Source organism: Pleurodeles waltl, chromosome 2_2 (genome assembly GCF_031143425.1).
Source record: "Pleurodeles waltl isolate 20211129_DDA chromosome 2_2, aPleWal1.hap1.20221129, whole genome shotgun sequence".
In the NCBI taxonomy this organism is placed as follows: Eukaryota; Metazoa; Chordata; class Amphibia; order Caudata; family Salamandridae; genus Pleurodeles; species Pleurodeles waltl.
In genome coordinates, this window is record NC_090439.1 from 1,128,870,648 (window position 1) to 1,128,886,363 (window position 15,716).

Sequence of the window (15,716 nt, forward strand, 5' to 3'; positions counted from 1 at the left end):
GTTATGTGTATTTGTAAAGAGCGCTGTCACCCATGAGGGTATCCTGGCACTGACTAAAAATATTTGTGCTCTTGTGTAATTTAACTGGTGCTCATGTAAAGCGCTCCAGTACCTTTGCACTTTATAAAAAATAAAAAAACACACACCCACAAAATAACCTTAACCTCGAAAAAGACCCAAGCCCACATTAAACTCATATTAGAACAGTTCTAATCCACAAAGCATGTGTTTGTCAGTGACCCGTGGCTTTCAGTCTTTGTGCCATATTTGCACAGCAAGGGTGAGGGGCAGATTTGTCACTAGTTAAGTGTGTGTAAGAAATGGTGTGAAGAACAGGATTGGAAGCTAGAGTGCGGAATAGAACTATCCAACCTTGCAACCCGCAACCTGTTCAAGTATTGCGAGCAGCCCGGCTGCCCTCGTAACCTAGAAAGTTATGATTGCACCTTGGGACTGAAACAAGGTATGCACCAAAGCCCTGCTGTTGTTTTCAAGTTGATTTCATACATTTCCATTCTTATACCACCCTCACTTCTTGTACACTTCTGCGTTTTTTGACCTTCATTCTGTCTTTTCCATCTCACACTCTTGACACGTGTATGAGTGGAGGAGGCAGGTGTGGTTGTGGACATGGTGCAGAATTACAAATTCCTGTGCTCGAAGTATTATTTTGCAACATTTATATAGTGCTTACTACCCCATGTGGAGCACTGAAGCAGTTGCCTGCATGGACAGCATGCTACACTGTGTAGGGTGCGTGGTTGGAAGGATGTTGCCTTTGTTTTTTGTTCCTTTGTGGGAAGTGTTTCCATGTTGTGTGTGAGGACCACTGAGATGCAGTTATCGTGTTATGGGATGCAGCACTTCGCAGTGTTATTGATGAAGTGTGAGAGAGATCTCAGAGTTAGTGGTTTTCATTGAGCTAGCAGCTTTGCAGGTCCCTTTTTATAGTATTTCTTCCCATCCTAGTTGGTTACTGCACTGGGTTGCCCAGTCTGCGATATTTTGTTAAAAAACTTTATGGTCCTGTTTATTTGGTGCACTTTCTGTTCACGAGCTCATCTACGAGAAAGGCTGCCTGTAATGATATTTAATCTGTATTGGATTAGAACAGCCTGTTCCCGCGAGTCCAGCATCAGCACTGCATAGCAGAGACTTAGAAAGAAACTCGATTTGTTGCTAGACCCTTTGCTAATGGTGTAGCAGCTTGAGCGGTCCTTGCACCAAAGATGGCCGCTGTCCTTCTCTCTCCCAGCGCCCTCCTGGTTCACAGCGGGTCTGGTGGGAGGCGGGGGGAGCTCGGTTGCTTTGAATTACATACCATTGCTTAAACAGCATTGCTCCTCTTTGGTTCGGTCCCAAGCTTTGTCGGCCTTCTGCCAACAACACACAGTACAGAGTGTCTTTGTGTGGAGCTGGGTTCTGGGTTTCATCGCTTCCCTTAGGTCTGGCCCTGGCTCTTTGGTGATTGTCTTGAGCCCTTTTAAGCCCATGAGTGTTGGACTATTTCCATCAAGGTTAGAGGTGAACTCTCGCTCTCTTGTCGGTTAAGAAGGTACTGCACATTTGTGAATGGCGAAAGAAGCGGGCACATGGAGGCCATAAACGGACAATACAGTATTACTGGATGGTCTTCATGTTGCTGTGCAGCTTTCACTGGGGAATGCAGAACGAAACGCTAGGCCAGCGCTACAGGGCCTTTGGTTGCTAAATTAACAGAATGTCCTTAATTATGGATTTCTGTGACACCTACCTAGGATACACAAAACGATGGGCGGAATGCTTGCAAAATAGTCTAAACCACTGTCAATTTCTTTGTGAGCATTGCCACTCATTGTTTGATCCCACTTAGTCACTATAGACACTAGCCCTCTCTACGCCCCCTTTAGATCAGTACTGACCCTGTTCCTCATAGGAACAGTCCAGCCCACACTGGCAAATGAACCCCGCTTTCAGATGAGGCCCCCTTCAGGAGAGAACACAAACAATCCCAGACAGGCTTCGGCCTTATTGGCTACTGATTACTTATCCAGTGCCTTTGCCTTGAGCAACTCTTTAATTTTAAGATCGAGCCTACTAGACAGCATGTGCTACCTGTTGCTAGACATTTTTTGGGCTTACTGCGAACATATAGTGCTTGGAGCCTGCTGAATGTTTACCATTGGTTGGCTTTACTGTCACTCATTTTCCTCCTCCTTATTTGATTACTTTGCCTTCAGTCTTGTGTTTGGCCTTCTCGTGCAGCATTGCCTCCTTACAACTTGTTTGATTGCATGGTTCTATCTTCGCTTACAGGGAATTACTTTTTTCTTTTTGTGTCGGCACTCCATGAGACTGCATGCGTTCCATCTCTCTCTTTCTCCCTTGTGTGATTCCTCTTCACTAAATTGACTTGCCCATTGCTTCTATCCCCATGCCTGCCCTCCATGTTGCTTCCCTCCACCCAAGCCCTTCTCTCTCGCTTCTCCTCCCCACCGTGTTGCTTCCCACCTCACTGTGTTGCTGCCCACACCTGCTGTGTTGCTCCCTCCATGCTCCGTGTTTTCCCCCACCCAGGCCCTTCTCTCTCGCCTGCTTCTCCTTCCCACCTCACTGCGTTGCTTCCCACCTCACTGCGTTGCTTCCCACCTCACTGCGTTGCTTCCCACCTCACTGCGTTGCTTCCCACCTCACTGCGTTGCTGCCCACCTCACTGCGTTGCTGCCCACACCTGCTGTGTTGCTCCCTCCATGCTGTTTCCCCCACCCAAGCCCTTCTCTCTCGCCTGCTTCTCCCCACCCACTGGTTTGCTGCCCACCTCACTGTGTTGCTGCCCACACCTGCGTGTTGCTCCCTCCATGCTCCGTGTTTTCCCCCACCCAAGCCCTTCTCTCTCGCCTGCTTCTCCTTCCCACCCACTGCGTTGCTTCCCACCCACTGCGTTGCTTCCCACCTCACTGCGTTGCTTCCCACCTCACTGCGTTGCTTCCCACCTCACTGCGTTGCTTCCCACCTCACTGCGTTGCTTCCCACCTCACTGCGTTGCTGCCCACCTCACTGCGTTGCTGCCCACCTCACTGCGTTGCTGCCCACCTCACTGCGTTGCTGCCCACCTCACTGCGTTGCTGCCCACCTCACTGCGTTGCTGCCCACCTCACTGCGTTGCTGCCCACCTCACTGCGTTGCTGCCCACCTCACTGCGTTGCTGCCCACCTCACTGCGTTGCTGCCCACCTCACTGCGTTGCTGCCCACCTCACTGCGTTGCTGCCCACCTCACTGTGTTGCTGCCCACACCTGCTGTGTTGCTCCCTCCATGCTGTTTCCCCCACCCAAGCCCTTCTCTCTCGCCTGCTTCTCCCCACCCACTGGTTTGCTGCCCACCTCACTGTGTTGCTGCCCACACCTGCATGTTGCTCCCTCCATGCTCCGTGTTTTCCCCCACCCAAGCCCTTCTCTCTCGCCTGCTTCTCCTTCCCACCCACTGCGTTGCTTCCCACCTCACTGTGTTGCTGCCCACACCTGCTGTGTTGCTCCCTCCATGCTGTTTCCCCCACCCAAGCCCTTCTCTCTCGCCTGCTTCTCCCCACCCACTGGTTTGCTGCCCACCTCACTGTGTTGCTGCCCACACCTGCGTGTTGCTCCCTCCATGCTCCGTGTTTTCCCCCACCCAAGCCCTTCTCTCTCGCCTGCTTCTCCTCCCCACCCACTGCGTTGCTTCCCACCTCACTGTGTTGCTACCCACCCCCGCCGTGTTGCTCATTCCATGCTCTGGGTTCCTGCCACCACACACTGGCTCACCTACACCGCACTGCAATAAAAAAAAAAAAAAAAAAAATTGCTCGACATAGTTGCAGCATGGCTACCAATCATTGGCTAAGCCAATAACTTCTATGAATGTGTAATTTACTGCGACGGGTAGTGGTACCCAAGAATAGGGGCCCCAAATGCATGTTGTGGAAGTGTCTTTTTTCTTAAACTGCTCAGTACAAAGAAAATTGTTTTTCGGGACTTTATCACCGAACTCATTTTTTCTCCTTTTATTGACCTTGGGAGAGTGAAGCATTGAGCTAACACCCTGCCAGTTCATGCAGTTGTTTTCAGCCGACACATACCCCACTGAACTATCTTACCAGGTAGGAACTTATTGTCCAAAATGTACACATGAATCTCTGCAGCAAATGCAGTAATCTAGGGAACTATTTTACTGGAATACAAACGTGTGACTTTCCGATCTCTGATCAGGTGCATTAACATCATTTCTGTAGGAGGTGCTTTACCTCGTACACTTGACTTAAATATGTTCTGTTTGTGACACGAGGTAGGTAGCACAGGCCAGTTTTCCCATCACATTTCACCTGTTGTCAGTTAACGTTCATGTTCTGTTTGAACGCTGCTTCTCTGGTCCCAGCCCTTCTTAAAGTTAACCCCAGATTGTGGGTCTTCAGAGTAAATGTTTTCAATTTATAGCCTAGATCAATTGAGAAGTCTCCCAGAGACATTCCTGTCTGTCACAACTCTTACATCGGTGCTTTTTTCATTCATCCATCTATATATTTGCATGTTTCTATCTTTAAAAATGCAATAAAACAAGTTGGAAAACCTAGGCTTTCTTAGTTTAACTGGATGCGGACATTCTTTTTTTAATTCTGTGGGCAGTTGTGCCCCTACTTTTGTCCTCAGCGTAGCTGTAACACAGCCATATGCTGAATATGACATTTTGCAATGTTTTTCCTTAGCGCTTCGAAAGTTGAGGCTCCCGTTTACGTTACAGGGTGCCATCCTGCATCTGTGTGGTTCTATTTTCAGCTAGCCAGGGTTACATTCTGGCCTCGTTCCTGGCATTCATTTCTTGGAGTCTTTCCCTCCCCTGTCGTGCCCTTTCAAAGCCCCGATGAGCTTTTCAGGGAAATCTAAAAATAACGGCTTAGGGTGTTGTTTATTTACGAACCCTCCATGAGGTGTATGCATGCATCCAGCAGTGCTTTACATACCGCCCTTGGGTTTCCAGGAGGAGAAAGTAAGTGTTGGCAGGAGCCCCAGGGGAAGGGGGCGCGTAGCCCGGCTTCCATCAAGCACATGTTCTCCTTGTCGTGGATACTTTTTTAGTAAGGGTATGGTTGTAGAGGGCAGCGCTGCGTCCTGCATAGCAACAGGCGCTATATATTGGCTGAAGAACCGCTGTGGAGTTTGGCCACGGTGCATAGACCAATGCTTGTTTCCTTGTCCTCGCTTCGTTAACTATTGATTCCCCCCCCCCCCCCCCCTCTGCCAGGAAAGAGGTATTCTGGGGCTATATGGATAATGCGTCACTAGTCTAATGTGGGGGGGTTGCAGGGTAGCCCGTTGATAGCAATAGTGTGTTTAATGACCAGGGAGCAGACCTCCGAATGGCCCCCGAGGGAAGAGAATTCTTGTACAGCTCCTGTGCCTCATGACTCGCGACAAACTGCAAAAAGCTGCCTGGGAGTCAAAAATGACTCGTAACACACGATGAAAGTGTCTGTTCAGAGCAAAGTTTGGTTCAGCACCTTTGATCCGACCATTGGGGTTGGCAGTAATGTCCTAGCTATTGCAACAGTACATCATGGCTTCCGCCTCTGTATACTCTTTTTGGGTATTCGTATGTTGTCAAATCTGAGTTTGATTTGGGGTTTGTCCCCACTGATTGAGGTCAATGCCTGATGTGGAGGGGTGACCATCACAATGTTTCATCCCAAAGCCATTGGCGGCTGAGGAGGAGGCTTCATCCGGACTAGCCCTGAGGGTGAGTGAGCAGGACTCGGTTCTGCCTTCCTTTTTTTCCAAGGATGTATTTGTTGGAAAAGTAATTCTACTTTTTCTATTTGAGGGATTCAAGCTCACCTGAGTGCAAACAGCAGGGAAGCCAGTGAATTCCAGAGAGTGCCTAGAAGCCTTATGGCCTTCTTGTTGGGAGGCAGACACAGATGGAAAGTTGGTCGCCAATAAATTGATTTCCAGTAGCTGTTTTTGTTGAGGCCTCGCAGATTACACCGTGACGTCTGTAATGAGGGGTGGGAGGCCTTTTCCACCAGTTGCCCTGCTGACAGGTGCAGGCCGCCGGATGCTCGGGGCAGTGTCTGGTTGCAGCAGTGTAGGATTACCGGGTGTAGTGTTGTTGCCCTCGTGTTTTCCCTCTGGGCTCATTCATGGATATAGTATGGGTGACGTGGGCCCGCAGAGAGGCGATTGGCTGGAGTGGTGTCCGCGTTGATAGGTGCTCGGTGGAGCCCTGGAAGCTTTGCTGCCAGCTCTAGAGATAGAACAGCAGCCGCAGCACAGTACCGTGTGGGGGTTCAGGAATGTGCCTCCGAGGAGAAGACGGGGTGTGCTGTGACAGCAGAGCTCAGCTGCCTCCCACGAAAGGCAGCATTCCTGCTCCACGCGGTGTGGCCCGGCTGCTGAAAAGTTAGCTTATGTTAGCATGCTTCTCGTTCATTTATTGTACCATGCTGGAATAACACAGTTAAGTGATTAACTGGACTGCTTTGAAATGCATTTCTTTATAATTCTTTTTTAAGTTTTCAACATAAAGTGACAGCACAAACAAGAAATAAGACAGCAGCAGGCATAATACAGGCATGACGTAGTTTTCTTGAGATTAAGCAAATGATTTGGACGCCCTGTGACCGTTGATACTGTAAACCATGCCCGTCGGATGTCTCTGTTTAAGCTGTTGTTTCGGGCCCTCCCCTCCCATGCATGTCACCTCTCAAGGCCGTCCACGGGGACCACATCTTCTCCTATTTTTGGCCATCCCCTGCTTTGGTAGATTGTCTTCTCTGCGTCCATGTCGTGCTTCTAGTCTTGTAGGACTAGTGGTTCCCCTGCCCCCCATTTTTGTGCTATATTTCGCTTTGCTACCACAAGGCCCAGGGTTACCCACAACCTGTAGTACTTAGGAGGCGGGTCATCCGTCCATATATTCAATATGCAGCATTTGGCTGTGTCCGGTATGGGGCCTCCTGTCTCTACCCTCATTGTGTCTATAAAGGCTACCCAATATGGTTGTACTTTCTGGCCCCTCCAATGAACATGGATGAAGGTCCCAACCTCACTGCAGCCCCTTAGGCAGACTACTACCAGACGTCTGCCCATGGCATGTAGGGCTGTACAGGAGAAGTATGAACTGCGGAGCTGGACTAATCGGAATCTGGACTTGATGGCAATGTTTCTGGGCGCCCACGGGGCCTCCTCCCATTGAAATGCATCTTTATACATGATTTGTTAGATCGCCTGCGGAAATTTCTGTCAGGGTTATTGATCGGTACAGGTGGTGTTGGATGTGGTCCTCTACTGACAGTCGGTAGTGGACCTCGGGCTTTTCACATGGCACATCAGTGCTTTGGCAGGTCACAACCCTGTAGGGCACAGAGAGAGTTGGAGCGTTGGCCTTTTACTTTTCTTGTCTAGTTGGATGGGCCGATGACATTGGAAAGACTGCAAGATGAACAGCAGATTTAATCGGAGTCCTATGACTTTGAAAGTATTATAGGTGACATGGTTGACATGGCACATGGAATGATGATTTGAACCAGAAAGTCTAGGTTGACCTAGACAAGAAGGGACGATATGAAGCAGACGGCCTGGTGGTGTGACGTGTGTCTACTGTGCAGGTTGCTAAAGCTCTAGTGAGTTTGTGTTCTCAAGATAAGACCTGTGATACCATAGGGAAGCATCTGCCTCAGACTGGGTTTTGCCAGTGGGGAGTTTGAGGACATAGAAGGGCCATTGAGAGTCAGGTTAAAGTTGTTTAGCATGGACGGTGGGATCAGTGGTGAGCGTGAGGTGAACATAAACTGAGAAGTGTGGCTATCAGATGTGAGGCTGATAGAGTTGTTGCCTGAATTACATATGCTGCAGTTGGCTTTAGTAAGTGAAGGTACACAGGGCAGTTGGATGCAAACTATAGTACTTTAAATAATGTGTTGTTGTTTGTAAATTTTCTATATAGTGTGGTACTTAGTTTACCATCAACACATTTAATTGGAAGTTTCAAACAACATCGACCGCACAACAAACAGATGTAGCCCCTTTTAAACTAAATGGGAAAAAAAGCCTGTGGGAGCAAATTTAATATCAGATAATCGACTTTCTGGTCAGCATTTGTCACTTCTTTCTGCATGGCTGCTGCTGCCTCTGTTGTGCCTGACAGAGCCTGCCGGCTCTGTGTTCGAGGCCCACCTCCACCCGCAGGCACCCGCCTGTGCCTCATCCCTGGTGGCCTAGTGGCCATCTGTGTCTCTCTGGTTTGTCTGTCTTCTCTTTCTCCCCTTTTTTGCTATTTTACTCCTTTTTCTGCTCCCTCTGTTTATTTGCACTCTTCCCGAGTTTCCCGCTTCCTGCCAGTGCTGGCCCCGCCCTCTAAGCGCTTTCCCGCCCTTACGTCTCCCTGCTGACCAATCCTGCCTGGCCCTCCCTCCCCTCTTCTTACGGGTGGCCACTGCTCAGTGAGGGGTGACTTCACTGACCTTTCTGGCCAGCATCTGTTGCTCCCTCCTGCGTGGCTGCTGCTGTTGTGCCTAACAGAGCCTACCAGCTCTGTGTTCGAGGCCTGCCTCCACCTGCGCCTCATCCCTGGTTGCCATCTGCGTCTGTCTGGTTTCTGGCTTTTCTCTTTTTCTTCTTTTGTGCTGTTTTTCTGTTTTACTCCTTTTTCTGCTCTCTCTGTTTTTTGCACTTTTTGCACTCTTCTCTCTCCCACGCTTCCTGCTCCATGCCGCTGCTGCCCCCGCAGCACCGCCCCAGCCCTTGAATCGCTTTTCCGCCTCCCAGCTGACCAATCCCTTCCCCCTTCTTTCCCTTAAGGGTGGCCGCTGAGCAGCCGCACCACTGGCACACCAAAGGTAAGCCCACCTGTGCCTGGACCACGCCCAGTGCTCCAGACCCTGGCTTTTGCACCATCCACCAATACGACACCGAAACCCTCCACGCACTGAACCCAGGACGTTCGACTACCTGTCACCTCGCCTTCCCTAGAAGCACCCACAGGCCTTTTTCCTTCCCCAACTTTCCCCGCACTCCAAGCACCAGACCTCCCAGCTGCAGAACCATCACAAACCCCTCCAGACCACCTCAAGTGCATCCTTCTCAACATCTGCTTCCCTCATAAGCATGCCGTGGAACTTTGGGACCTGATAAGACTCCACCCGCCCGGACATAGTCTTCCTCGCAAGACATGGACAAACGCAGCATCCAAACCAGATATCTCCATCGCTATCCCCAGCGACTACAGACTGCTCTTCAAAGACTGACCTTCCAGACCAGGCAGCAGACTAGCCATCGCCTACAAGACCACCCTCCGCCTATCAATCAACACACAAGAAGACTCCCCCCCCCCCCCCCCCCCCCCCTTTCGTGGAGCACCTCCACTTCCAAGTGCACGTCACCCCGAAGGTCACTATCCGCGGCACCCTCATCTACAGACCATCCGTCCCACGCCCAGCCTTCAGCGACTCCATCGTTTATCTCATAGCCCCCATGCACTCGCCTCTACCAACTATATACTTCTCTGAGACCTCAACTTCGACATCGACAACCACAACACCTCATCCCTACTTGAGAACCTTGACATAATCGATCTCAAGCACTCAGTCACCTCACCAACGCACATCGTCAGACACACACTCAACCCCATCTTTTCCGCCAGCAGCAACATCACCATCGACGCAACCCCAATACACTGGGCTTACCACTAATGCATCCAGTTTTCCATCACCACACTTACAGTTCACACCTACACTGACCACCCCCCCCCACAGGAAATGGAACCAGACCACAGAGGAGCAACTAGTCAACACCCTCAGCAACTCGCTGCCACCCCAGACACAACAGGTGCTAATACCTCAGAAAGCAACATCCACCAATGGATTGCTGATTGTGCCAACACCCTAGCTCTACTCTGAACGACCACAGGAAAACACACCACTAAGAAAGCTGTCTGGTTCACCCCCGCACTCCAGGAATCCTACATGAAACTGGAGAAGAAATGGAGGCACAGCAAATCTCCGGAGGACCTTGCAGTCTTCAAATCTGCCACAAGATCCTACCATGGCCTCATTAGATCCACCAGAAAAACAGCCCTGCAGGACCGCATCAACGCCACTACTCACAACACAAAATAACTTTGTGCTGTCAATTTTTTTGCCAAGTCACAAGCTGAGGCCACTAACATCCTCCATCCAAGGACCTCTGTGACAGACTTGCCGTCTTTTTCCATATGAAAATCGAGGGCATCTACAACCGCTTCGGACCCCAAGACTCTCTGAACTCACCAACAGCGCCCCCAACCCAGATCCATTGAACCCCCACTGTTCCTGCATGCCTGGACCCCCCCCCCCCGCATGACGGATGAAACTCGCTCCATCATAAGCAGCATCCACTCTGGAGCCCCCACCGTCCCTTGCCCCCACTAAATCTTCAACAAGGTCAGTATCTCAATAGCAGCTGAGCTCTGCAAGACCATCAACTGCTCCCTAGAGTAGGACACCTTCCCTGAGGACTGGAAGCACATCGAGATCTGCCCGCTCTTAAAGAAACCCACTGCCGACGCAACGCATCTCAAGAGTTACCGCCCCATCTCGCTGCTGCCTTTCCCAGCCAAGGTCGCAAAAAAAACAATCAACGCTCCGCCAACACATTGAGGACAACATGCTGGACATCTCCTAATCGGGATTCAGAACTAATAACAGCACTGAGACAGTCCTGCTCGCCGCCACAGATGACATCACTCTCTCCTCAACCGCGGCCAAACAGCAGCCCTCATTCTACTAGACCTATTGACTGCCTTCGAAACAGTGTCCCAACACACCCTATACGCTAGACTCCACACAGCAGGCATATGCGGCAGGGCCCTTCGGTGGATACACTCCTTCCTAAAAGGCATAACACAGAGAGTCAAACTCCCGCCACAGAGTTCAGCTGTGGAGTACCCCAAGGATCTTCATTGAGTCCCACACTGTTCAACATTTACATGGTCCCGCTCGCTCCATTCATCAGGAACTATGGACTGAACATGGTCTCCTACGTTGATGACACCCTGCTGATCGTCCCCCGACTGAAAACCCCACAATGGCCAAGAAGAACTTCCAAGATGGGATGGAAGCATTCGCGCCTGGATGAAGGAGAGCTGCCGCTGCCTTAAGCTAAACTCCGACAAGACCAAGATCCTCATTCCGGGACCACCCTCCTCAGCCTGGGATGACTCCTGGTGGCCCTCAACACTTGGCAGCCTCCCATCTCTACAGACCACGCACGCAACCTCGGTGTCATCCTCGACTCAGTGCTCACCATAACAAGACAGGTCAACTATGTTGCCTCCACCTGTTTTCATATCCTCTGACTCCTACAGAAGATCTTCAGATGGATCCCAAGTGACTGCCGCAAAACTGTGAAACACGCCCCGATGACAAGCAGACTTGACTACGGCAACGCCCTCTATGCCAAAACCACCAAGATGAACCTGAGCAAGCTACAACAAATTCAAAATGCCTCCGCCAGATTTGTCCTGAACTTCTACCACCGAAAACACATCACAGGACCCCTGAGATATCCACTGGCTCCCCATCGAGAAGAGGATCAACTTCAAGCTCCTTGTACACGCATACAGGGCCCTTCACCACCTTGGACCCAGCTACCCCAACCACCGCATCACCTTTTACTCCCCTGCCAGACCTCTCCGCTCCTCCCAGCAGTCGCTTGTCACCATACCCCGCATAAAGAATCCTCGGCTGGAGGGAGATCGTTCACCTACCTTGCAGCAAAATGTTGGAACACCTTACCTCTCCACCTCAGACTGTCATCTTCGCTACCTCAATTCAGGAAGGACCTCAAGATCTGGCTCTTCGACTAAACTCTGAGGACATACCCCACGGCAACTTAAGACCTTATGGGTGAGTAGTGCGCTCCAAAAAAGACTGACTCCTAGATTATTTGTTCTTTGAATACACTCAATACATTTAGGGCCATATGTACGAATACTTTTTCCCATAGACACAGAATGGGTAAAAAGCTTTGCTACATCTGGCCCTTAGTCCCTTGTATCGTTTGGTTTGTGTGAGCAAGGTGGGCTCCAATCATCTGTCAGACACCTTAAATGAATGATGTAAAGATTTTTAAGTAATTGAGATTTACTGAAAACTGCTGATGACTGAGAGGCTACTACCTTTCTTATGGTCATATTTTGGCCTTGACTAGTGCAGTATGTGATGCTTTGAAAATGATAATGAATTTTGAAATAGGTTCATTGAACCTAGTTCTTGAGAAGTAGGTGGAGAATGGTAGCAGTTGCCACTGAAGGACACTGGGGAGGTGTAACCAGGTGAAGGGGGAAAACTGGAAGCAACAGAAACATACTTTCAGTTAAAAGACCCACTGTCTGATGAGGTTAGAATGAACACATAAACTATGCAATGCTTATACGAGCCTCTCATATCCCAAGGTAGCATCCATGAGCTCATTAAAGATGGCTGGTGACCCATCAGAGAATCAGTTTCATAGCTTTTTTTATGGGCTAACGCTGTTCTCTTCAATCTTAATGGGAATTAAGCTGAAGGAAAATGTAATTTTAGCTTTCAAAGCTTCTTCATTTAGTTTCTAGAATTTGAAAATAAAAGCAGGCGCATGAAAACATAATACACCCATGGTGCCATCAGCGTCCTCATTTTCTAATAAAAAAAAAACACACGAAAATGTGGATTTTTTTTTTTTTCTTTTTTCTTTTGGGGCAGCACTTCATATGTTTTCTTGTAGGGATCCGGACTGTAATTTGTGGTTGGATTTTATATAAATGCCAATACCCTCTAAACTAGCCAGCAGTTTTCTTACTTACTATCATGCCTTGGGAGACCACCACCTGTAGAAGCATTGGCAGAAAAGAGATTGGTAGGACAACCTGTAACCCTTGAGACATACATGTTGTGCCCCCCCCCCTTTGGCCCTGCTTTGCTCTGTATTTTCCTCTGAGGCTTACTTTCCTTTCCTTCTTTACAGTGTACTAATGGTCACTTGATGTGCGCTGGCTGCTTCATCCACCTGCTAGCGGATGCCCGGCTGAAGGAGGAGCAAGCCACGTGCCCCAACTGTCGCTGCGAGATTACTAAAAGTCTATGTTGCCGAAACCTGGCGGTTGAAAAGGCTGTGAGCGAGCTGCCCTCTGAATGTGGCTTTTGCATGAAGCAGTTTCCTCGCTCCCTGCTGGAGAGACATAAGAAAGAGGAGTGCCAGGACAGGTAATAGGCAAGCGTATTTTTCACTTACTCCTCACGTAGGCTATATTTTACCATTCGCTGTGTCTCAAAACGACTGCACGCTATCTTCTCCTCAAAACCAGCCCCAGCTCATTGATGGGCCAGAGCCACAGCCGCTAGCCCTTTCCCGCCCAGTAACCTTCAGGAACAAGCGTTTCCCGCCTAAATCCAAACCCGAGGAGCCACTTCCTACTCAGTTTTTTCTTCACTTCTCTCCTGAAATCAGCCTCCTGCCTGGCCCGCCCGCTTGACACCTCTGATAACACCACACAAGGGTAGTGTGCTGATCTTTGTTTGGTTTACTGTGAGCTGGTGTGATTTATGCTGTTCTTTTGCTGATTTTGCAACAGTATATTTATGTTGTAACTCAGTCTAAAAAAATTAAGCGCTGTGTATGGAACAGTATGATGCCAGGGGGGCCCACAAGACAACATCTACACTATTCGGTACGTGATTGGCGTGGATGGTAAAATGTAATTTGTACAGTTGGGTATACATGTGAGTATTACTCATACAGCAAACTGTGCAGGTGGGTGTACGTGTGAGTATTACACGTATTTAAATCTGAGGCACAGGAAGATAGTAATTACCGAGAATTACAGTTCCGTGCCCAAGTGATGAAACCTGGCTCCTAATTCACATCTCTAGTTTCCAAAGTCCGAAATGTTTCCGGGCTATGCTACATATCATGCCTCTGTCAGTTTTAAACCATTCTTTTAAGTTTCATATTTTTTAGTAGGCTGGGCAAAATTGAGTCAACACATCCGTCTTCCAAAAGAGACGCAGGTTGTAAACTTCTTTTAATTCAGGTGTGTACTTATTGCTCAACTGGTTGCTTCTTTAAAATGCTGTCAAAAGAATGACATTTTCAGTGAAAGAACCATAAAGGGCAGTTCTGTCTCTAAAAATGACAACTGTTCCTCCTGCCAAGAAGTGTGCTTTGTGCTTATGGTCACGTTAGTCTGGTCTAGAAAACCCAGTGCCCCGGGTTTAGCTACCTTTGAGTGGACTGACTGAATTACTGTTTTCCTCAGTTGTCCCCGGAATATATTCTGTGCTCTCCTGCTGAAAGGCACAAATCTAATTCAAACTTATCTGTATTTTTGCTCTATGATAACTTCCTTTATGGCCTCATAGGAATAGTTTGCAACAACCCTTACTAAACCTTAACAATATATACACGACCTTGCATCCAGTACATTTAAATAGGACTGTTCCCACAAACTAATATTTCAATTTTGCTTTGTCACTTTATTTTGTACATTATTTCGGGCATCATTTGAATAGTGTAATCATTTAATATATTGCACACTCGGAGTGTAAAATCCTCCTTCCAGTTGAGATCAACTATTCAAACCTTGTAGATATTCAACAAAGCCTTATTCCAGGAAATAATTATTTTCTCCATCTATGATCCCTGCTGTCTCCTCACAACCGCTCTATCCAGAGTAAATCTCTGGTTCATCAATAAACGTTCCACAAACTACAGAGTGTTTGTAGGAAAGTAGCCTCTTTCTCCTCCCCACGTTTTGCCTGTTTGTCAGTGTGTTTGACTGTGTTCACTGGGACCCTGTTAACCAGGACCCTAGTGACTGTGCTCTCTTCTCTAAATTTGGTTGCTAGTAATTTTTTCTTCTCACAGTTGGCATACTGGTCCCCCCAGGTAAGTCCTCAGTATATGGTACCTAGGTACCCAGGGCATTAGGGTTCCAGGGGATTCCTATGGGCTACAGCAGTTATTCTGCCACCATAGGGAGCCTATGCAAAGTGTTCTGCAGGCCTCCCATTGCAGTCTGCACGAAACAGGTGCATGCACCCATTTTCACTACAGGTCACCACACCAGGTCACTGGAAGTTATCCCTGTGGTAGGCCCTCTCAGTCCAGAGGGCAGGGTGCAGGTACCTCTGTGTGAGGGCACCCCTGCACTAGCAGAGGTGCCCCCACAAACTCTAGATCCATTTACTTGACTTTGTGAGTGTGAGGACACCATACATGTGTACTGGACATAGGTCACTATGTCCAGCTACACAATGGTAACTCCAAACCTGGGCATGTTTGGTATCAAACATGTCAGAATCGTACCCCAACACTGCTGCAGGTGTTGGAAGTATGATTCCATGCACTCTAGGGCTCCTTACAGCCCCCCCTCATTGCTACCACCAGTCTTACAGGGTTTTCCCGTCCGGCCCACCTGCTGTCACCCCTCAGACAGGTTTCTGCCCTCCTGCTGCTTGATCTAATCAAACACAGGAAGGCAGAACAAAGGATTTCCTTTGGGAGAGGGAGGTAACACACACTCCCTTTGGAAATAGGTGTGACTAGCTTGGGAGGGGTAGCCTCCCCAAGCCACTGGTTTGCTTCGAAGGGCACATTTGGTGCCCTCTGTGCATAAACCAGTCCACACCGGTTCAGGGACTCCTAGTCCCTGCTCTGGCACGAAACTGGACAATGGAAAGGGGAGTGACCACTC

The 15,716-nt window shown here is 49.0% G+C and overlaps 1 protein-coding gene across 3 annotated transcripts in view; it reads left to right on the forward strand.

The window, feature by feature from the left end:
* The window catches only part of ZFTRAF1 (zinc finger TRAF-type containing 1), a 180,638-nt gene that overhangs the window by 126,343 nt on the left and 38,579 nt on the right, over nt 1–15,716 (forward strand). For all 3 annotated transcript variants that reach the window (XM_069220996.1, XM_069220997.1, XM_069220995.1), the window contains one exon: nt 12,989–13,227. In XM_069220996.1, the coding sequence (XP_069077097.1) occupies nt 12,989–13,227 (239 nt within the window). The remainder of the gene's footprint in view (nt 1–12,988; nt 13,228–15,716) is intronic.